Source organism: Diceros bicornis, chromosome 15 (assembly GCF_020826845.1).
Source record: "Diceros bicornis minor isolate mBicDic1 chromosome 15, mDicBic1.mat.cur, whole genome shotgun sequence".
NCBI lineage: Eukaryota > Metazoa > Chordata > Mammalia > Perissodactyla > Rhinocerotidae > Diceros > Diceros bicornis.
The window spans coordinates 67,127,059-67,150,988 of NC_080754.1; the positions used below are offsets into that span (position 1 = coordinate 67,127,059).

Genomic DNA, 23,930 nt, shown 5'->3' on the forward strand with positions numbered 1-23,930 from the left:
CCTCAGTTTCCTGATTTTGTGTGGGTAGGGCCACCGCACCTGTGCCCAGTCCAGTCAGTCAATCCCAGTAGAACTGAAAACCCAGTGCTATAGGACTGACATTGTTTCTATGGGTTGTTGGTAGCCTGTCAGAGCAGGAAACTCAGGGGACCTGCGACCTGAGAGAAGCAGGCTGAGAGAGAAACAATAGTGCATTGCACAATACAGCCTGGAGAAAGCTGCTCACAGGGTTGGGGAAGAGAGACGCTCACTGGGTGAGAGCCTTGTGATATCAGCCCACAGTAAAACCCAAAAGTGGATGCTCCTGGTGTCAAATATTCCTTAGGTGTCTTGAGGTAAAATAATTTGCACCCATTCACTGGCTACCTGTGGTATATGATTTCAGGGGGTATGGTTAAAGTGTTTGTGGGCCAAGAGCTGTTTGGGCCTGGGCACAAAATCACCAAGGTGGCCTCGAAGCCTACCCCAAAATGACCCCTCAAGGAGCAGTTGGGGCAGAAAGTGGGTGGAGCATTTTGAAGGAAGCCTGGGGCAAAGATGTTGTTCGATGGAGTTGGCTACAACTGAGTCTCTCTGCAGGGTAAGCCCTTCAGCTGGGGTACAGTAGGTGATTGGAGGCCAAGTGACAGACCCTGTGACTCCTGATTCCCAGTGCACGGTTAGACCTCTAAGCCCATTGGACATAAATGGTTGTGGTGTTTGTGAATCATCTTGATGGCGGTGTGGAAAGTATAGGGGACGTGTGGTGGGAGACGTCATGATAGTGTAGGGAGGAGCTGTGTGTGAGATTACGGTGTTGAAGGGGAAGGACTGGAGGCAGGTGCAGTGGGTGTGTGACCAACAATGGCCAATGAAGGGACAGCTGGGGTGTAACTGGGGAAATCAGGGACCAGCAGAAGTAATGTGTTTAAAACAAGACACCAGGGCAGGCCCAGTGGCTTAGCTGTTAAGAGCGCACGCTCCACTACTGGCGGCCTGGGTTCGGATCCCGGGCGTGACCGACGCACCTCTTCCCCGGCCATGCTGAGACTACATCCCACATACAGAAACTAGAAGGATGTGTAACTATGACATACAACTATCTACCTGGGCTTTGGGGAAGGAAAAAAGGAGGAGGATTGGCAATAGATGTTAGCTCAGAGCTGGTCTGCCTCAGGAAAAAGGAAGAGGAGGATCAGCATGGATGTTAGCTCAGGGCTGATCTCCCTCCCCAAAAAAATAAATAAATAAAATAATAAAACAAGACACCAGGCCCTAATAGAGCCACTTAGCCTAAGTCTCACGTCAACAAGCCGAGATTTAATTAGACTTTTTGCCCTCCCAGGAATAGAATCATAAACCAGTCAATTGGGAATCGCCTGATGAGCAGCAGGTAGGTCACCTTCCTAATAGAGCCCTGCCATCCCCTAAAGGAAGGTAACCTTGCAGTAACCAATCCTCTTTTTGGTGTAGTGTAATTTCCTTGTTCCTGCTCCCTTCTGCCTATAAAAGTCTTTCATTTTGTACAGCTCCTTTCTCTCTGCTAGACTGGATGCTGCCTGATTCATGAACTGTTGAATAAAGCCGATAAGATGTTTAAAATTTACTCAGTTTTATTTTGTTTTGTACCAGTTTGGTGGCAGCAGTGGGATCCAAAGGAGACATCTGATGGCTTAGGGGATGAGAAACACAGGCATTGGTACCCGCAAAACCTTTGAGTTCTCCATCTTTGTCACTGATTCTGAGAGCCGTGGGTAAGTTCCTCTCAGCAAGTGCTGTAGAGAAACACAGCAGGGGGCTGTGAGGGAGGGTTGGGCGTCACTTGGTAGGAGGGTCTGAAAGGCCTCAATAGGGTGACATTTGCTGGGACCAGAATGACAAGAGGGAGCCAGCCCTTCAGGGGTCTGGGAGCAGTGTGTCAGGGAGATGGCACCACCGGTCCTGAGTCTCACAGGCAGAAGTGAGTTTGGCCAGAGGAGGTCAGAAATATGGCCAGTGCAGCTGGAGGGAGGCTGGGAGGAGAGAACAGGAGCTGGGGTGGAAGGTAGGGCCAGGGCCTGGTAGGCTATGTCAGTTACCTTTCCCTCTCTGACTTCATTGCCCCTAACCTTGCTTTTCAAAACTACAAATGTTGACTATCTCACAATTTGTGTGTATCAGCAATCAGGCATGTTTTAGCTGGGTGCCTCTGCCTCAGTGAGTTGAACAGGTTGGGGCTGTGGCCCCAACTGAGGCTCAACTGGGGGAGGACAAGCCCCCAAGGTCACTCTCAGCCTTCAGGGTTCAATTTGGACTAAGAGCCTGAGTTCCTTTCTGTCTGTTGGCCTGGGCACTCCCGTGCTTCTCTCCTCTATAGGCCTCCACATTGGGCAGTCCCAAAACACTGGTATTTGATTCCTCAGTTACAGGGATTCGACAGAGTGAGAGAGAGAGATGGAACATGAGAGAGGGAGTAAGAGGAAGTGAGAGACTTGTGTAGTTAAAATTTAGACAAGACATCCCATCACATTGGCTCTTATTATGTTCATAAGCCAGTTACTAACCACTTAGTGGTTCCACGGGGATGGCTATGCCATGGGTGGGGTTTACTGGGTACCATTGTGGAGGCTTCCCACCTCATAGGCCAAGATGAGGCCCTTGGGTCTCATTCTCCATAAAACAGGAAACAGTTGAATGGTTTTATGCCACAGAAGGCAGTATCTAAATTTCCGTTAGTTTCAAACCCCTCATGATGCTGACCTGAAAATGAGGCCAAGTTGGAAGTGACTGTTCCAATATCACATTGCTAGAATCCAGGCCTGTTTTGAGTGGTGTTCTGTGCTACATGTCACCCCTTCTTGTTATTCTTCCATCTCTAAGTTTGTGCCTTAGGTACATGTGACACCAGCCCACAGGGGTAATAGATATTATCTCATATACACCGGGCGAGGTCCCTAGCAAGTAGATTCTAGCCTGATCCCCATGGTGCAGGTTTGGAGACTAGGGAGGACCTGAGAGGCACAGGGACTTTCCCAGGATGCAGAACTGGTAAGAAAGAGGAGGTCTGCATTCATCTCTGTCTCCTCAAAGCTAGGACCTGAGTTAGGTTTCCAGGGAACTGTGGCTAGGGCTGTGTAGGCTCCTTGTGTACAGTTCAGGAAGTGACATGAGAGAGGAGGGTGAGCAGCCCGGGCTCAATGGGCAGCTCTGGAGAAATCTGATTGAGGTAAGGGTCCCAGGTAAAGGAATCTTGAAAAATGAACCCATCTCCTTGGTCCTAGGCCTCAACGGATCTTAGAACTCTGGTAACCAGGCACCCACAGCCCCCCATCCAGCTCACTTGAATGGAGACAGCCAAGAAGCAAAAATGTTTTGTTGTTGTATCCAAACTTTTGGAGGATCTGGCCTCAAAAAAACCCAGAAAGAGAATCTTTTTGATTGTTGCCGATGTTGGCTCAGCCCTCATCCCTGACGCCTCTGGGTGTCTGACAGGAGGCAGTGAAGGGTAACATGGGGGAGCCCAGGAAAGGCTAGTGCAGGCCAGGACACAACGGTGATCCCACCTGATCAACCCCACACTCCAGGCCCCTCATAGTGTGTGTGTGTGTGTTTGTGTGTCTGTGTGGAGTGGGGAAGGCAGGGTATGTGGGACAGGCCATTCCTGGGCAGGAGCTTGTTGTTAGGTGTCGGAAACCTGGTGGGTCTGTCACATTCATACCCCAGATCATGGCTGACAGCATGAGAAGGTGAGCTCCTCTACTCGTATATTATTGAGCCCTAGAGGTTTCATTTCCTTCCCTCCCTGACCAAAGATCTTTGCCAGGATGCCCTCTGTGCCTGAACTGAGGAGCAGACTTTCTCTTGGGGGTTGGCCTCTGTGGCAGTGTGCAGGCAGCCCCTGATTCCCTCTGGCCCAGCTCCCAGGCAGTCTTTGCAGAACTCCACTCAGGAGGTCGTCGAGTAGCTGCTCAATGGTTTCAACTCCACCAACTCACTAGACAAGGAGCAGGTACATGAGGCCACCCACACCATCCAGTGCTGCTCTGAGATGAGAGCAGGAGCAGAGGGCCTCCACACTCAGGACCTTGAGATGATGGGGTTGGACCAGAACTAGGGTGGGACCAGTCAGGGGCTGTCTCTTTTTCAAGCTAAAGGGGACGTACATGCAGGTAACCTTGTCTGGTTCAGAGCTGAGCTCCCGTGACCCTCTTTCCCTTGTCTGCTGTGAGTTTAGGAGGCCACTGAGGCAGAGCCAGAGGCTAAGGGGGACTGCAGGCTGGCTATTCCTGGAAGAGAAGTGGGATCTTTCCTGTATTTAGAAGGACACATGGAAAGTCAGCTATGTGAGTGAACCTTTCTCTTTATCCCGCTCCAGAGTCAGCTCCAGAGTTTCAGCCAGCAGCAGAAGCAGAGCTGTGGGCAGTGGTGGAGGTAGAGCTGGCTCCAGCTCCGTTGACACCACACCCTCTAGCACTGGAGCCAGTGTCCCCTCTACCAGCAGTGTTGGAGCTGGAGCAAGGGCCAACATGGGCTCCAGCAGGAGTGGGAGCTGCTGAGTTGGAGTCACCTGGACCATCATTTCTAGTGGGAAGTCCATCTCCACCTGTGGCTAAGAAGTGTGAGAAGAAGCCCAACCTACGGCCTTCCCTCCTAAGCTGGTGGTGGAGCAGTTGACTGTGATGGATGCGGTGAGCAGCTGGGCTCTCAGGGCGGGGTGGGGTAGGCCTTCCCTCTGCCATCGTTGCCCCAGACCTCATCCAGTCTTCTATGATCTGGGCCCGAATCCTGGCTCCACCCCTACGACCTGGGCAACTTTCTGAACCCCTAAGCCTTTGCTTTCCACCTGCAGAGCGTAGAGGTGGACACTAACAGGACCTGCTGCACAGAGTGGCTGTGCCGGCTCCTTGAAGAGAAGGAAGGGTGAGCAGGGCCTGGCACATCAGTAGTGGAGGGGAACTCACTGTATGCAACCAGGTCCCTGGTGGCCCAACCGTCTGCTCAGGAAGCTCAACAGCCTCAGGACTTATTAGACACCTGATGTGTACTCCACTACAAGGGAGACAGACAAGGCCCGTGGTTGTAGCTGCCAGGGCAGAATGTGCATCAGAATGGTGAGTGTGACCAGAGGGGGATCAGTGTGTTGGAAGATGCCCCCTTGGGATGAGCCGAGGTGAGCCACCATCTGGAGCTTGGAGTTAGCCAGGACGGGATGGATGCAAATGTCCCTCTCCCTTCCCTGCCAGTACTGGGTCCTGGGTCATCCTCTGGGTACCCTCAGTGGACAGAGAAGAAAAGCCAGGGACTCTCACAAGGCTCAGGCCACATCATGAGCTTCCTGAGCTCCAGCTCTAAACTGTGACCCCTGTGTGGGACTTTTGGGGATGTGGACACAGAGCTGGGGTGTGGCAATGTTGGGTGACACTCCCCCTGTTCCCCAGGAGCTCTTCCGGAAGGTGGTGCCCTCTCAGTGCCTGGGCTCCACCTGGGGCAAGAGGAACAAGCCCAGCAATGAGCACCTGGCACACACCGTCCGGGCCACCATCGACCACTTCAGAAGGGTGGCCAGCCTCGTCGTCACCACCTGCCTCGGGGACCCGAGCATGATGGCCCAGGACAGGGTGAGGGTGGTGGAGCGCTGGATCCAGGTGGCCCAGGTGTGCTGTGGGAGGCCCAGTGGAGCCCCTCTCTGGAGCCTTAGGAACTGCCTCCACATTTATCAGGTCCCAGGATTGCAGTGTGTGGTCTAAGCCCCTGCAAGTCCCTAGGCCCTTCTTGCCAGGGGAATGCTGAACTTGACTCCAGGTCCCAGTGCGGGGATGCTCACTTCCTACGTGGCTCCCTCCTTGGGTTGAGCTAAAATCCTCCTCCTTGTGAGTGTTACTCTTTGGGTCCTAAATGTGCCCTTCTGGGGCTCCCTGAGCATCTGTCTCATCCAGGAGAGGAGATTTAAATAGAAGGGGACTGAATCTAGAGCAAGCAGGGCTCCAGCGCCCCACCTCACAGCTCATTCTCTTCCCTTCCCCAGGAGTGCAAGATCCTGAAGAACTTCTCCTCGCCCCGCACTGTCATCTCTGTTCTGCAGAAAACATCCATATGCCACCTGAAGAACACATGGGGGAAGTTTCCTGGTGGGTAGGCCTCTCTCCATAGGAGGACCAGGGTGGATGGGGGATCTCCCGTATGTCTGCCATTGGCCCCTCAGTCAGCTGGGAACTCCTGGGTGGCAGCAAATGCTTGGAACAGGGCCTGGGCCTCAGCGGTGGGTCTCTAAGTCTCCTGGTGTCCTTAGTGCACCAATTCTGCTTCAGGATTCGGTTTCTCTAAATGCCAGGTACTGAGTTGAGCCACATTGGAGATTTTCAAGTGTTTATAGCAACAGAACTCTATGCCCAGTTGAAACTGAAAGTGGTCAAAAGAGAGCTGCTCTGTATAGCGGGGGAATGGAGACCCCAGTGACCAAGAGGAGAGCCCCCTCCCAGTCTCACAAGACCTTAGCCCTCAGAGGAGCCCAGTGAGAGCACTCCTCCAGGCAGTTTGAATCTCTTAGGTTGTCAAAGAAAAGGATTTGCACTCAGACCCCTCACATTATCCCTAAATTTGTCCTTCCCTCTTTCCCCTCTCCTCAGGGAGAGCTCTGAAAAACTTAAGGAGCGCTATAGCCAAGACGAGTCCTTGAGCAGAGAACTGATGACCAAGGTAGAGTGGAGGCTGGGGGTCTGGAAAGAGAGGAAGTGCCACGGGGGGAGGGGGACTGGGCAAGCTGTGGTTTTGATAGTTTCTCACTTGAACTTTCTCTGAAACGTTCCCATCTATCTTGTCCAGGTTAACAAGCTTAGGGATCTGTTTGGCCCATGGGCAGGTGGGGTGCCGTTTGTGGGCAGGAGGCCCTGGTCATGGGACACAGTGGTGTTGGCTGTGCTGTTCCAGGGCGAGTTGCCGATCTGGCGCCATCAGCAGTTTTCTGGCTTCCATGCACTTCCGTCCTGCTGAATGTAGCTACTCCCAGGCTGTTGGGTGGTTGGGTGGGTTTATCCCTCAGCCTAAACCTGTCCTCAGGAAGCCAGGCCCCTGCTGCTCCTTCTATCTTCACCATGTCTCCAAGGGGAGAGCACACTGCCTACCCCAGGGACGGGCACAGCAGGGAATGTCCCTGGCCCAGGTGGACAAACAAGATGCTCATCCTTGGATCTGAACAGCTGGACCAGAGACAGATGTGTGTGCGTTCTGGGACCACCCCTGGACGCCTAGAGCAGTCACTCGAGTCAACAACGGAGTCTCACCTGAATGCCTGGTTGGCAATGACATATACCCCAGGTGGCTTATGAGTAGCGCCTAGGCAACTGATAGATTCTTAGTGGATCCTGCTGAAAGGAAGTTAGGAGCTTCATGTAAACAGGGAAGCAAAATGTCCTCTCACCCCTTCCCTGTTGATCAGAGGTGGCACCTTGGGGGTCCAGTTTCTGAGTGGATAAAGAAAGAGTTCAGTGCAGGGGAATATCCTGAGTGGTTCCTTGGGGAGGAGAAGGGTTTGGCATTGCCTCTGTCCCGGCCTGGGGGCCAGACACTCCACGAGACTGGGGCAGGCAGGAGCCATTCAACCAGACTCCCAAGACACCACATCCTCTCCATCCACGCCTCAGCCCACGACCAAGCTTCGAGAGCTCGGGGGTCAGGACTGTTGTCAGTGGTGGGGCTGGGGGTTAGGTGAGGATGTTGGAACAGTGTCTCTGGCTGGGAGGGCCAAGTGGCCTCTCCTCTGTGGCCCCTGAGCAACTCACTGCCCCTGTTTGGGCCTCTGTCTCCCCATCAGGGAAATGGAAGGATGGTGATCGTGTGGTGCAGGCCTCACATGGAGGTGATGAAGTAAGAGGGAGGAAAGGAATGTGGGAGCTTTCTGCCTGCTCCCTGGAGGGGTGAGGGCGAGAACAGTGATAACAGTCATGCGACAGTGAGTCCTCAGGAGAACCTGTGAAGTAGCTGGAGTTCTCACACTTTCCAGATGAGGAAACAGGCTCAGGGAGTCCAGGACGCAAGCCCAAGCTTACACTCAGAGAGTTGAAACTGGGCTTGTTCTGGAATCACAAGACCTTGGAGGGTGGAGTGGCATTGGTACCAGTTGACTCGAGTCAGATGTCCAGTGTCGGAGGCGAGTGGTGCTGGAGAGAAATGCGGTGAGGGGACTATGGCCTCACTGACACTGTCCTCGACCCTGACAGGAGGGGCCTTCCACGTTTGCCCCCCGGAAATCAGCCCCCATAGAGTGCAGGAGAAGGAGAAGCAGCAGCAGCAGGTGAGTGTGCCTGTGGGGGAGGGGCTCTGCGCTCCCAGCTGGAGGCCTCAAATCAAGAGAGGAGGGCCCTTTCTCTTGGTGCTACAGTGTCCGAATCCCCCAGTAGAAGTGACCGGGATGGCCTGGAAGAGCTGGTGCAGGATGGGTTTGTTGTGGGGAGGGACAGGGACCGCATACCCTGTGATTTGCTAGAAGCCTGCCCTGGGAGGTGAGGAGGAGGAGTGTGGTGTTCTTGGGGTGTGAAGCAAGGAGGAATTGAGGGGAGGCTGCTAAGGGTCCTAGGCTGTTCCCCGTGGGAACCCTGGGGTGGGCCAGGAGGCTGTGGCTGTGGACTTTTCAGGGGAGGGTATGCAGGGGGTCGACTTGAGAGCAAGGGCTCATCCCACCCGCACCCCAATGTCACAGGGTGTCGTCCCCTATCTTGGCACTTTCCTTGGTGACCTGCTTATGCTGTGTCTGGCGATGGGTGATTATCTCGAGGTGGGTGAACCTGAGGCCAGGCAGGAAGGACCACGATCCTGAACCTTGGGATGCGGGAGCCCCCGAAATGTGCTCCGAGCTCTCAGCACTTGACACATCTCTCCTGGGAGCCTCGCAGTGGCCCCTGGGAGCTGGGGCATCAGGCCCATCTTAGAGATGAGTGAACAGAGGCTCCACCTGAGACACCCATTCCGGTTCTCCAGGCTGGGGAAGCTCAGAGCTGCCTGATGGCACAGCCGCGTGAGGTTTTATCTGAGCTGGACTCAGCCTCTAACTCCCATGCTGCCCATAGAGGGAGAGAGGGGTCGCCCCCCCCAAGTCAGGCAGCACGTAAGTTGCTGAGCAGTCCCCTCTGCCTGAGGCCTCAGCCTCCAAATCTGTCATCAGAGAGGGTTGTGCTGCCAGGTCCCTCAGCCTCCCCCCATGTCCTCCTTCTCTGGAGCCCAGAGCCCGGCCTAGGTCCAAGTCCTGTTTTCTCTGCATGCTCTGCCCCCTCTGGGGACCTGGCAGTAGTGCAACATGAGAAGGGGTGGACATAAGGGGTTAGTCAGTCTATGGCATTCTGTCTGATGGACTCTGGCTCTCCACCTTCCAGGGGAATGAGATCAACCTTAAGAAAGGGACTGAGGTGAGCAGCTGTGGCACTCCCTGCAGGGGAGGGGAAGGAGGTGGAAATCAGAGACCCTCTGGACAGAACAGTCCCTGGTTCCACCCCCTGTATCTTACATTGATTGGAAGACTTCGATAACAGAGAAGTGGGAGACCCATCCAATTGGCGGGTTGGTTGAGGGGAGGATGGCATCAAGGATAACTTCCTGGAGGAGGGGCTGATTATTCCCATTCTGAGAACACGTAGAGCCTGGATAGAACTGGTGGGAAGGAGCGTTGCCAGGACTGGTCCCCTGCCCCACCCCTCACCCCCCACAAGGCCCCTGCAGCATCCCCCACCCAGGCCCTGTGTGCATCCTCTCCTTCCCTCTGGTCCCAGGAATACCGAGTCATGAGGGAAATGCTGCTGCTCCCAGTGGTTGCAAAGAATTACAACCAGAGCTGGAGGAGTGATTTGGGGCCTGATTCCAGGACATGGAGCTGCTCAATGAGAATGATAGTTGAGGCTGTGCAGGAGTTGAGTGAGGGCAGGGGTGGACTCTCCATGTTGGCCAGTCCAGAGAGCTTGTCTCCATGGCCCCCTGCTCAGCCCCAGGCCTTATTGCTTGGCAAACTCTGGGACACCCAGACTCCAGCTGCTGGGCAGGCAGTGGGGGGACACCTGAGGTGTGGCTCCTGGTAGGCTCAGAGGTGCCTCTCTGTACTGTAGCTACAGCCTGTCCTGCCTGCTGGATCCCCAGATCTAGTTGGCCAGCAGAATATTCAAGGCCAAGAAGAGCCGACCATCATCAAGTTCAGGGGTGAGTGAGTGTCTGGGCTGGGGTGACTGACTCCTAGGAGTTCAGTAAAGCTTTGAGCTAAGTGTGTCCTTGGGGAGTCGGATAGCTGGCACTGGGATCCCAGCTCCACTACTGAGCAGTCCTGTGACTGGGGTGACTCTCTTCAGCTTCCTGAGACTCCGTTTCCTCCTCTGTGAAATAGGTGATAGTAAACGATTGCTCCCGTGGCAGGGACAAATGGGGTACTGGTGGCTAACAGCACTGAGCACAGGGTCTGCAGCACCCAGTGCAGTGGGGACAGGGTGGGTGGCCATGATTCTGAGGGAGGTCCCCCAAGATAACCCGACACTTCTACTCAGCCCCCAGGCCCCAATACCGAGCCCCATACCAGTGGCCGATCACAGCCTCATCCTCAGCAGCCGGGACACAGCTGGGAAGCTTGCGATGCACCGGGCCAGCTCCTCCCACCTGACAGGAAGGGGAGCACTTTAAGCTGATTCCTGGGATCCCCAGAAGCCCAAGAGAGAGAGGACGACCCCATCTCAGCTCCCTGACATCCCCCAGCACCTATGAACCCATTGGGGAGGGACAGTAGTTATTTGTTGTAAATAATAAATGCCATGTTTGAATATTATATTAAAGTCCTGTTCCCTTTACAGCCTGGAACTTGTGGTGTGGTTCTGTCACTTTCTGTAGGCATGTGAGGGAGACACAGAATCTCACATTTCTCCTTGAATCAAGAACTCTTCCGGGTCATCAGCTTATTGTATGTGGGAAAAGGGAGAAGGGCCAGCCCCTTCTCTGGCTAGTGGGGACAATCCCAAGTCCCCCTAACACCGAGGACCAGTTCATTTCAGTATCATTCAGCTCCTCCAGGTGCAGACACAGCCCACCACCCCTTCTCCTGAGATTTAAAGGTTGAAGGTACTTTCACAGGCAGAGAAAAAAACCACTGAAATGTTGGTAACTTTAAAACAGCACTACGCAGGACCATGTCATGCCACAGGCAGGGGCTGCCTTCCTAATTCTGGAGGAAGAGGGAATGTTTTCTGCTTCTCTTCTTGAGGTTTCTTTTGACCAAATTTTAGGAACTTGTTGTTTTCTAGTTCAATCTCTGGGAATATATCAGCTCTAAGTGGAGAAAACAATGGAAAAAGATCAAAACGTGCACGTTGAGAGGACAAGACCCGCAGAAGTTCATTTGCAGATGGACTAAAGGCAGGCAGGACTTTCCCTCCTGAGGGCCCTCTAGGGGCTCCATGTTCACCCCTGACCTAGATTTGAATCCTGCTGGAATCCTTGTCCAGGACCCTGAATTCCTTTTCCTGCTTGATTTGCATTCAGGAGGAAAGATTTGTGATGGAGCTTTTAAGGCTACAGCTGGGCCTTGTTACATAAACATTACTGCTCCCTGTGAACCAGGATTTTCAGCACCCCTGCCTTCCTTATGCAATTCCCTTTAGGACAGAATTTCCCTAGAAAGCCCCAAACCTCCTCCCTGACTTGGCCTGATGGATCCCGAGTGAGCTCTACTTTGCCAGGATAAGGGACCATAATCCTGGCCAGTCAGTGACCCCACATTGTCCCTTGCTGTCCAAGGTGACTTCTGAGCCCGTGTCCTTCTGAGGTCCATGGTCTTGGACAATCCTCAAGTTTACACACTCAGTGTTGGTGTTCCAAACTCGTCCAAATGGGGCAACTGGGCCCAAGCCCTTAAAGTGTGTCAACCCTGGGTGTCTGTGATTTTTTCCCCAGTCTTGTGCTGTGGTTACATTACAACCACCTGCTGGGGTGTGAACCCTGTTTGGAGCTTTGAAAGATCAGGTATGACGGGGGTGTGGGGGGCTCCAGCAGGGAATGCTACGGAACTGATGATCCATGGACGTACATGAACACAGCCTTACCAATTAAAATACTGAAATGCTCCCCATCTGGTGGTGAATAGACACTGCTCTGAGCTCGCACCGAGAACCCACCACATGACTAGAAGCTTTCAAAGGGTTACTAAGTGGTATTTTGAAGCTCTTCCCTTGGGAACACCCTGTAAGACGAGGGCCAGATGAATCGCTTGGCACTTGTGAGTTATCGCCTCCTTTCTGATGGCTGCAAGTGTCACCCAGACACACAGGCTGGACTCTGCCAGGGAAGCCTTCTCAGGACAGCCAGAAGCTGAGGATGAATCCTGGTTCCCGGCATCCCAGGCCCTTCCTGACACAGCATAACCACCCAGGAAAGTGGTTTGGTAATGAAAAAACTGGGAAGGCCATACTTTCCCTCCAAAGAGAAAGAGAAGTGCAAACAGTGAAAGCTTGATCCCCCAAATAGACAATTGAATCCCAACAAGCAGTGGGTTCTTGTCAGATTACTGATGCTGAAAAGGCCTCTTTTGATAATAGCACGATCCCCCGACTGCCATGTCCATCTACATGAATCAAATTTCCAACACATATGGATCTAAAAAACTGAGGGAAATCTGGTATTTCCTTAGATGCAACTCTGAAGAAGCATGCAACAAAGGACATAAAAATGGAGACTTAGAAGTAAATATCTAATTTGAGGACATAGACATCGAAGTGCTTTGAAATAATATTTTGGAATCTATTGGAATATTACACAAAAAGAATAATCCACTTTAAGTAGGTTTTACTGTGACTGTGGGGAAAAACTGAATCATCCCGTGACGTTGATAACTCTCTGCTGACTTGAAAGTAAAAATAAATAATGTGCATAGTAAAGGAAAATGAGAGAACAGCATGAAAAAAGAAGATCTTTCTCTCCTCACCTGAAACTCAACCTCTCACCTCAGAAAGAAACCACTGTCTATATTTTCTATTTCACGCAGCAGAGTTTAATAAAAGAAACGTATTGGTATGTTTTAAAGTTTCAAGAGCTCAAAGCAAGGAAACATTAGGGACGCTGCCAAGAGACCTCACTGAGGTGCCTGCTCCATTTCATCTGCTGTCAGGACGTCCTTGGCCCCTCACTTTCTCTGCCTCGCTAGCAAGTCTGTCCGCCATCAGTGCTACCACCAGTCTCTCTTCTGTGCTCTTCACTGCCCTTTCCTCCTTCCTGATACCTTCCTCAGTCGCCAGAAATTGTTGGCAGTGGAACTGTGGAATGCCCAGATCAGCTCCTGGAATCATCTCTGCCAAATCTGAAGAGCGGCAGGAGTGGGCCTGGAGTGCAGACTACCTGTGAGCACACCTGGCAGGGATTCACCTGTGTGACTAGGTGCAAGTTTTTGCAACGCTTTGGCAAGATTGAAAGGACTTACCAGTTGTCCTGCACTGCTGCAGGCCTGGAGTCCTTGCGGTCTCTCGGGCCAGCAGACCTGGTGGGGCTGGTCCAAAGTGTCCTCCCAGAGACCCGTCACTGCCAGAATGGGATGGGATTCTAGTATCCGGCCTCTTGAATATGTCACTGGACATCCTCAAAGGGTTGAAGATGCTTAAACCAGGCTTTGGTTTGGACTGGTTCCCACAGTTACACTGCTTCCTCTGTGAAGACGTAACTATCATCCTTCTTTTCCTCTTACCTTACAAAAATAAATCATGAAATTGGGTCAAATGACAAAGGAACCCTGACTTTTTAGGACAATTATCCTGGTTGTTTTGTACTTCCACCCTCCCTCTGTCCTCCAGGGATAGATCTGACTTGTGTCCTGGGATGTCATCAGGCAAATTTGCATCAAGAACAGAAAGCTCAAGGTCAAAATTCAAGGCTACTCCAGATCATTTCTCCTCCCCCATCCTGTTAACACCCCTCCCTGTTTGAGTGTGTTTCTATTATATTCTTGTCCTTGTCACTCTAAACCGCACAAGTCCTGACACTCCCTCTCAGGACAGTCGGTCCCCAAACCTTTACTAAATCCCATATCTTACCATTTCTGTGTTTTCTGACTACTCATTTGCTTAATCCATTGACCACTTGGTGTTCATAGACGTTAAATCAATAGTGACATTATCAACCACCCCCTGTTAACGACTTACTCCCATATCCCAGATGTTCACATAATCCAAACGGTTATGTTCAAAAGTAAATAATTCAGAAAACGTATTCACTCACCACAAATTCCTGATCTCTAATACTTTTATTCAAACACTCATACAGTAGATACCTGTCCCTCAAGATCAGAAGTAATGCCAGATCACCGATCCTCACCTTAAGTTCCTCCTACACCTATCAATCCTGGATTCCATGGACTATGATCTCAATACTTTCCTTGGAATAATAAAAAATTCCTTACCACTCATTTATGTTGTAAACCTCCAAACCAAGAGGATCCCAATTATCTGCCATGCCGTAGCTACTGCTGGTCTTATAACAAGCTGAAGAAAAAGCACAAAACATTATCTTTTGGTACCGTTGTAAAAACAAAATCATCTGCATCAACTGGGAAGCACCCATAATACCTGAAAATTTTGTTCTCTTTTTTTGTGTTGGGTCAATAACAAAAAGAAAAATCAATTAAAAAATGGGCAATGGACCAGAATAGACTTTTTCCAGTGAAGACATACAAGGGACCAATAGGTGTATGAAAAGTTGTTCGACATCACTAATCAGGGAATGCAAATCAAAACCACAATGAGCTATCACTTCACACCTGTTAAGATGGTGATTATCAAAAAAACTAAAGGTGGCAAATGTTGGTGAGGATGTGGAGAAAAGGAACCCTTGTGGGAATGTAAACTAGTACAGCCATTATGGAAAACAGTGAGCTTCCTCCAAAAATGAAAACTAACATATGATGCAGCAATCCCACTTCTAGTATATACCCACAGGAATTGAAATCAGGGTCTCAACGAGATACCTGCACTCTAATGTTCATTGCAGCTAATTCACAATAGCCAAGACACGGAAGTAACCTAAATGTCACTGATGGATGAATGGATAAAGAAATGCAATATTAGTCAACCTTGAAAAAAGAAGGAATTTCTGCCATTTTTGACAACATGGATGGACCTGAAAGACATTATGCTAAGTGAAATAAGGCAGACAGAGAAAGGCGAATACTCACTTATATGTGGAATCTAAAATAGTCAAACTCATACAAGCAGAGGTTAGAATGGTGGTTACCAGGGGCTGGGGGGATGGATAAATAAGGAGCTGATGGCCAAAGGATACAAAATTTCTGTTATCAAGATAAATAAGTTCTGGAGATGTAGGACAAGCATAGTGCCTACAGCTGACAAGAGTGTATTGCATACGTCACATTTGCTAATAGAGTAGATATTAAGAGTTCTTACCACAGAATAATAGTACAAAAGGAGTTGAGAGAAAACTTTGGGAGGTGATGGATATGTTTGTGGCCTTGATGGTGGTGACAGTCTCAAGGGTGTATACTTAGGTCCAAATCCATCAAGCTGTGTATGGAAAAGTAAGACATAATCGTTGATTCCTCTGCACCTTGAAATACACCGTGTCCTCATCACAAGAGAAAAAAATTTGTAACTATGTATGGGGACGGATGTTAACTGGACTTATTGTGGTGATCATTTCAACATATATACAAACAATGAATCATTATGTTGTACCCCTGAAACTAATATAATGTTGTATGTCAACATTACCTCAATAAAGACAATATAACAGAGAAAACCATTTGAATATTGTAAATGAGTTCAGTGGATCCCTGAAACTGCCCCATTCCCATATGAGAGTTACTGGAAGCAGAGAGGATGAGGTAAGATGGAAGAAAGTTGTACAAAACAGTAATCAAATTAAAATCATTTAAGTTGCTATGAGCTCCTTGTGGCAAAGTTCTATGAGCACTGATCATTCACCTTTTCTTGGAAAAGCATACTTTCAGATCCAACCCATAATAGTTTCATCATTTGCTCTAATAAGAAAATTTCAACTTAATAAATAAAACCAAAAGCATCCCTTATGTATGAATAAAGTTAGTGAACTTTACAGAGAAAAGAGCATATTTGCACAATCTCAATAAAGGAAACAGAAGAACTGAATGATGATTGATTCTCATTCAAGCTTATCTTTGAAATCCAGTAAAACCAGGTTATCTTTTCAAGGATGTGTGTAGAGCTGTCAGCCTTGGAAGACAGAAATAGTGACCTCCTCTGGAGCAAAGGGCAGGCTTGCTTACTGCCCAGTATAATAGAAATAACACCCCTCCCTGGGGCAAAGGTCAGCAGACTTCCAGCCCATTATCAAAGATTTGAGTTCCTTAAGCTCTGAGTTCTTGCAAACCTCTGCATGTCACCCGGCCCACTGTGTATCACCCTGTAGGAAGTGGGATTTAGTGAACCGGTGCAAATGCTGATACTCTGGCCACTGCTATTGCTGTGACATTAAGTCCTTTGTCTCTGACCCATGGGTCTCATGTCTTTTGCCAAGATCTATAAGACCATGGTAGGCTGACTTATTAACTTGCAGGTAAGGTAAAATATCAGGCCTTTCACAGTTCCTGACAAGCACTTTAAGTAACTAGTAGTCCTAGGAACAGAGAGTTACCCAGAAAAATATGCATGGATGGTCTTCATAGAAGACTTCATGCAACCAAAACTTTAATAAGGCTCTCTGACCTCTTTTATTTCTACCCCAATTAGAAGGAGAGGCACCAAGCTATTACAGACCTAGGGCTTGTGCAAGCCACCTGGAGACCTAGTGACCAGAAACTTCCCATGGCGAGCAAAGACAGATGGGCATATTTCCAAAATGGACCCATCTGCCTCCCTATCATCCAAAAGACAGTACATTATCTTAATTTATGATGATTTCATTCATTAAAATCTTGTGATGGGCCAAAGATACACTTCTAAGAGGAGTGAGGCACATGGCAGTTGTAAGTAGATTAACAGATTTGGTGAATATGAAACTCTAAACTAAACTTAGTGTTCTAATCAATTATAAGGTACAACAAATTTAATTAGATCAATTAAATGATATTTAATGGTATGCCTGATTATTACTCTGCAGTAATGATCAAGAAGCTCATATAAATAACTATAATTGGTCTTACTTTAAAATATGATAGTCAAGACTTTTTGAGATAAGCTGGAGAGAAGGAAGGGGAGAAATAGATAGCTGCTCTAAAGCCACTTTCAAGACAGCTGGATCTACATGTAACCCAGGAGATCGAGGCAGATGGCTGTGTGCCTAGATCCTCCCTGAACTGTGGTTCTCAGGGATGTCACGGGGCTGAAGCAGCTTTCTGAATCGTGTTTACATGTCCATGTGTACAATACCCCTGACCATGAGGATGAAACACCATTCAATCATCCCTTACACCCCTCTAATTTACAATTAGATTTCAAAATCATTGTATCATTACATGATCATTTATTCCTCAAACCTGTAGGATGCCGAGCTAAAAGAAAATCAAATTTCAATGGCTTCTTTTCTTTCAAGGACCAAGACGTTCTTTCACAGTTGGAATACGGATTAGAGGATAAATCCAAGTCAATGGAAACAACTTAAGAAATGAACAGAGGAATATTTCATTCCTATATATACACAGTTTTCACTGTGGCAAAAACAGAGTTACATTTTAAAAAATGATAATTTTTTGAAATTTTATAGATATTAAAGACATTGTTTTGCTTATATTCCCTTTGGTTTACCAAATGAAACTCACTCTTTAATGGGCATTTCTAGCATTGAGTGCTAATAACAGCAGCTTTTTAAAATTCTTATTTTTCCCAGGTCAAAGACCAAGGGCAGAGGTCATCAAGAGGTCAAGTCTAATCTACCTACGGATGTGGCAGGCTTAACTATGGATGTTCAAGCCAGACATTGCCAGCAGAACCAAATCTCTTCACCCATAGGTGAGTTTTTACTAGTAATCACAGAGACTTAAGAATATCAAAGGAAATTCTGTGGTTTTTTTGTGTGTGTGTGTGAGAAGGACCAGTCCTGAGCTAACATCCAATGTCAATCCCCCACTTTTTTGCTGAGGAAGACCGGCTCTGGGTTAACATCCGTGCCCATCCTCCTCTACTTTCTATGGGACATTGCTACAGCATGGCTTAAGAAGCGGTACATCGCTGTGTGCCTGGGATCTGAACCGGCAAACCCCGGGCCGCTGCAGCGGAGTGTGTGCGCTTAACCGCTTGTGCCACTGGGCAGGTCCTCAAAGGAAATTCTTTATTAAGAACCAAAGTTATAGATTCCTATCTTGGGTTCATTACTTTGAATTTTTGACCCAAATCATATATATTGATTGGACCATGCTCAATTCTATTATCTTTGGAAGATTCAGCCTACAGCTGAAGAGAAACAGATGCGACACCAATATCTTATCCTCTCTGAAGTCCAACTGAGAGCCCCTGGAGTCAGAAGTTTTCAAGACAAGAAAAAGTCATCCTTCTGAACAGAGAGAGTAGAGGCTATTCAAACATTCCACTTTAAATTGTTAACATGACTCGTTAGAATGTGATGGAGCAAGCATAATACCTTCTAAGTTTCAAGATTTTTCTCCAGAATACTGAGATGGATGACCTTGAAGGCCAGTTTCCCCATAAATGTATTTATTCAGTGATAAAATTAATTTCCCTATAAAATAATTCCCATAAAAATGTTAAAAATATATCATAGTCTCTCACTAAAAGGAAACAAAGCAAACTGAGCAGTTGAATAGCGGTGCAATAAATTCCATACAATGATCTTACTGCAGCGTTATGTACAATAGTGAAACTGGATGTAATCCCATTTCTATCAAAGAAGAAGTAAACAGATTATGGTATTCCTGTTCTTTGGAATACCTCTAAAACATTTAAAATGGTAAGTTAGAATGATGTGCACTGATAACGGGAAACGTCTATGATATATGGTTTGGGAAACAGCAAATTGCAAAACGATGTAGTTATGTAATTTATGTTAAAAAACTTTATGTGTGTTTATAAATACATAGGAAATGTCCAGAAGAATAAACCCCAGCCTGTTAACAACAGTTCCCTCTGAGTAGAGGAGTGAGTTTTCAAGGAAGAGGATGAAAGTGGAGGGTTTCGCTTTCTATAGATCTGTGTAATTTGACATTTTTAACAGGAAGTATTTCTTTCATAATTAGAAAAATGAGTGATGTGGCCATTTTGTGCAGGGCAACAGTATGATGTTCACCAGTCTCTGTACTGTATGTTACTGCACAGCACGGACTGTAGGAGAAAGCCCAGGGGAGCAATGAAGACAAAGAAGACATGACACCCGCAAAAAGTCAGTGGAGTATTTCTACATAACAAACCTTCCAGGCGAGTGACGGTCAGTGTCCACTGCTCCAGCTCTCGCAATAAACCTAGAACCTTCCCAGGATAAGCCGGAGGACCACGCCCAACTAGTCCACTCCCTGCCCGGGGCCTGTTTATGCAAGGTGACTGCCATCAAGCAGATAATGGACTCAGGATGGGGTGAGAGGCGGAGTTCCAAGCGGAGATTCAAAATGTACCAAGAAATTTTGTGAAGTGAAGGAAGCTACTCGACCTCTCTGAGCCTCAGTGTCCCCCCCCTGTAGAATGGGGATCACAGGTCTACTACACAGAGCTGTTGGGGAAGATACATAAAAGTGCCTGTGACAGCCAGTGTCCACATTATTAACAAAGTTGTATCCGACTTCAGAATAATCAATGAAAAGAATAATGTTAATGAGACCAAAGACGAGATGCCCAGCTTCATAAGCAGCATGAGAATGAGAGGAGCTCTGACTAAGCAGGGTTCTTCACAGCTCCACTGGAGAGGACCAACACGGGCTACACCTGGATAAGTCAATGTTGTACAATGACTCGTGTAGTGAGGGTGGGTCCCTAAAGACACTGCGAAATACAGTTACACACAGTGGCTCCTAGGAAACAACTACAAAGCAATCAACACAGCAGATAGGAATAGGAAAGGGGCAAGCAGAGGAGGGTAAGAGCCACAAAATCTGATGGAAGACACTGAACCACGATGAGCGCCCAGCTCTGTCAACAGCTGTTGTGGTTGCGCTAGGAGATCAAACTTCTGAGAAAGCCATTGTGGGGACACTGGGAGCACAGTGGTCACTGCAGCCACACCCCAACAGCAGTGCATCGGAGCACACACACCCCAAAACTTTCCTCTCCGTTAATTCTTGTTTTAAGATGATGAATATCCTCATGTTACAATGTCTCCTTCCAACCCTTGTGGACGAGTGTTGTCAGAACCCCCTGAAAAATGCACAGGCCAGAGTAGGATGGAACACTGGGCGCTGGGGGAGCAGCGCTGCACCTGACCACACTGACTATCACCTGGGCCTATTGAACACGAGAGAAGAATCCGAGGATGTGGTCTAATGAGAATTCCCTGTCTTGCCACATTCAGAGACACCACAGAGTTTCTCGTCCATTTTACAAAATAACATTTTACAAAAATGTTAGAGAATTCATGTGTCATTTATTCATAAAGAGGCAAATTCTTGACAAAGTGACAGGGTCCAGTCTCCATGACCAGGTTTTTCAGTTGTTTTGATAATATCCCACATTCAGGAATCGGAAATGTAACCTACTGGGATGTGTAATATAAACAAGGACTTTTTTTCATGTAGATCAATGCCCAGATTTTTGGGGAGGACATAAGTCGTGAAAGCTGCTAACCACTCCTCCACAGGTTTCAATAGAACTTTTAAATTAATTTACCAATCTCAGGAAAAGAGATTTTGGCCATTCAAATTTTTTATTTCTGCATTCAAGTGTACAGTACAGCCAAGAGAATAAACAGAAAAAAATTGACAAGAAGATCTTGCTTGCATTTCATCTTTTGCAAATAAGCAAGCTATTTTATGCTCTGTTCCTTTCACTATTCTAATCAATTTTTAAAGAATGCGGTACATCTGACTAACCCTGGGCGTGTTTATCCGGGAACTTTGCCGGAATCCAAAGCAGAGATGTTAAAGCTGACGAATTTCAAATGCTGCCCAAGTGCTGTCTACCTTACACATCCCTCTCCCAAAGGTGGACCACCGGTCTCTTCCTGAGGGATCAGAGTCGTCACCTGTGTCTCTGAGAGACTGGCCACTCAGGCCTGAGCTGAGATTAGGTGATCAATCTAAAGGGAAAAATGCTTAAGCTATACTCATCTTAAGGATGCTGTTTCAGAGGCCTCTGCACTGGAATTGGTTGGTGAAAATGGCCTACTAGATATTTTCCTGGGAATTGGCTTTTTCTCCTCTGCTCATAGCGGATCCTGGGGAAACCAGTGATTAACCTCAAGGATGCCTCAACTTCCACATCTGCAAAAAAGGCAAGCAACAGCCAATGTTACCACCCTGCAAAGCTCTTAAGTTGTGCTTGTAAGAGGGGCCACAAGGGCGAATTTCTCCCAAAAGCTAATGAAATGTTGGCACTTTGGCTGGAGAAGGCAGAGGGCAACATGCAAAGTGGAAAGTTTCTGGGATGTCAAACCAGTTCCCATAAGCATTTTAGAGAAGCACCTAGCCCTGGACTAGGTAGGAGGCTGTGGAAAGACCCACAGGCATGCAGGTGGGAGGAGGAATCAAGCCACGGAGGGAGGCGGTGTGGAAGAGGGATGAGTCTGGCTTCAACTTTGGACAAAAGCAGTTGCACACTGCAGGCCCGAGGCTGCCCATGCAGCCGCCACACCCTCCTAACTCCCTGGTCCTTCTCGTCCCATCACATCCCTCCGGGGCTCAGTCCACGTGGAGCAGGTGCAGGACAAGTGTCTGCAGCCAATGACGGTTTTGCCCTCAGCCAAGAACACACCACCCTGTTCCTCCCCCTAGAGCTAGGCACCGCCCTGTGCCCAGAGCATCCTGGGAGTTGTAGTCCTGCAGCCCTTCAGGCTGCCTGCTGGGAGCAGTTAAGAGACAAAAGCTCCCAGCATGCACAGCTAGGGGCCCCAATTCCTGCCTCGTCCCTCCGTCTCTGGGCCCCAATCCTCTGCTTCTCCACTCCACTCTCTACCCCGCCTCTTCTCTATACCACACCCACCCTTCATGCCCTGTGCACCCCCCAGAGTATGCTCAGTGAGGATGGACTGCATCCCTTGAGCCCGGTACTCAGGTAGGGGTGGTGCTCACCAGACTAGCTGTTGCTGAGGATGCTTGCAGCCCTATTGGAAGAACCCTGGTCAGTATTTGAAAAGTAAATTCAATATCTAAAATGGAAATACCGGGTGCCTGGGATCCTGGAATTTGCCTTTTCAAGGCCACCTGTCCTACCATCCCCTGCATCCCTCCAAGCTGCCATGATCCTCCCTCTGGACCCCGTGGTCAGGGTCGCTGCAGAGATCCTCCTTTTGGACCCCACCCACCTGAAGGGCCCATACCTTGGTCAGGCATCTTAGAAGGACTGCCCTGAGACATGTCATAAAAAGGAGAAAACATCACAGTGCGCAGCCCCAATTCCTGCATTGTACAGACAGGAAACTCAGATGCACTGGTAAGTGATCCCTAAGCCACTTTGGGTAACCACACTCATGCCCCTTGTCCGACGCTGCACACAGGCTTGTTCACTGGACTTCTTTATCCCAGTGTGGACCTCTTGGCCTCTTTAACACAGGCAACAGCACCAAAACTTCTCGTTGCTCTTTCCCACTATGTTAGGCAAGTTTGTGTAGGAAGGTAATATGCAATTTCTGCTCTACTATAGGGCTGGCTCCTTGGCAACCAGTTTTAATATCCCTTTTTAAATATACCCTCAGAATCACAAAATAATTAAGCAAAATAATTTGTTGCTGTTGGGGGTTATGGTGATAATTCTCTGAAGTCATTTTTCCATTTAGCTACTCTGACTCCAAATACTACAGCACCACATGCTTCTCAGACTGGTGGATGCACAGCTCCACTTCTTTGCAGAGAGGATGCACAACAGCAGAATATCCGTGGCCCGACTTTCTGGAGCATCAGTATTACTACAAGATTTAGAAGAAGCAAAGTTATGTCATTTCCGAGGTAAGGAGTTAAAAACTTAAAACTAAGATGAGGTGGGAAAGTCATATGCCATTAATAATTGTCAGTAATCTGTGCCTGAAATGTCAGACTGTCTCTGAGAAAGAACTCTGAGACCCTATTTCCCATTGTTTTCAATAGGAAAAATTAGAAAGCATAGCAAATCTATCGAAAAACCCTACCAATTTCCTAAGTCATGATATGGCACCTAGACATAAGTTACGAACATCATGTGCTCCTCGTTTTGTTCCTCATTCAACCCAGTCCCACAGGTCTTGAGTGCATGCTGTGAACACTGCACTGTGCTAGGTGTCGAGGCCTCGGTTAGCATCATCGTGGGAGTGGAACTTGCTGGAGAAAGATGACATCATAAAATCTCAAAACCATGCCGGTTACCAAATTGAGGCAAGAATGGAAAGACCCAGGGGACCACACAGGGTGAGGGCATTAATAGATACTTGGGAGTATTAAAATCCATCTGATGATGTCATGAGTGAATGTGTTCCACTTTAAAACAAAACCCTGCTGTTATTCTGAGATATTGAGTTAGGATCTTTGTGCAAATATGCAGGATTTAAAATGTTTATTAATGTATAACATGCGTACAGAAATATATGCAGAAGTCATCCATGTAAACCTCAAAGAATTATTATAAAGTGAACACACTTGTGTGACCAAGAACTAGCAGCAGCTTCACTCAGACCTGGACAATCCCTTTCTTCCTCCTTCCTCCTCAAAGGTAACCAATATCTTACCAAAAAACACTGTATATCAAGTTTGTCTTCTTATACAAGTGTTTTATTACAGAAAATTTCTGTTTTATTACAGAACAATATCTGAGAGCATTCTGCTCTGTGGATGCCAGAAAAATTTAAACAATATACAAAAAAATAAAATAGCATAGTAGGCCCATCACCCAGCTTCAACAACTACTAATCATCTG

At 48.2% G+C, this 23,930-nt stretch overlaps 1 protein-coding gene and 2 long non-coding RNA genes across 11 annotated transcripts in view; all 3 read left to right on the plus strand.

The window, feature by feature from the left end:
* LOC131415036 (ral-GDS-related protein-like) overlaps nt 1–17,920 on the plus strand; it is a 151,519-nt gene extending 133,599 nt beyond the window's left edge. For 2 of the 9 annotated variants that reach the window (XM_058556498.1, XM_058556499.1), the window contains 6 exons: nt 1,612–1,733; nt 4,334–4,646; nt 5,397–5,612; nt 5,984–6,086; nt 6,585–6,654; nt 6,781–7,096. In XM_058556498.1, coding sequence (XP_058412481.1) covers nt 4,638–4,646; nt 5,397–5,612; nt 5,984–6,086; nt 6,585–6,634 — 378 coding nt within the window. In that variant the 5' untranslated portion in view covers nt 1,612–1,733; nt 4,334–4,637 and the 3' untranslated portion in view covers nt 6,635–6,654; nt 6,781–7,096. Of the gene's footprint in view, nt 1–1,611; nt 1,734–4,333; nt 4,647–5,396; nt 5,613–5,983; nt 6,087–6,584; nt 6,655–6,780; nt 7,097–7,768; nt 7,814–7,957; nt 7,973–8,174; nt 8,847–17,778 lie in introns of those variants that run through there. The other 7 variants (XM_058556497.1, XM_058556500.1, XM_058556495.1 and 4 more) reach the window with 6 other exon arrangements.
* LOC131415042 (uncharacterized) overlaps nt 1–23,930 on the plus strand; it is a 135,902-nt gene that overhangs the window by 43,277 nt on the left and 68,695 nt on the right. The window lies entirely within an intron of this gene.
* On the plus strand, nt 22,277–23,315 carry LOC131415043 (uncharacterized). The gene is made up of 3 exons (XR_009222321.1): nt 22,277–22,478; nt 22,822–22,990; nt 23,252–23,315. It is a non-coding gene; the product is annotated as an uncharacterized LOC131415043 (long non-coding RNA).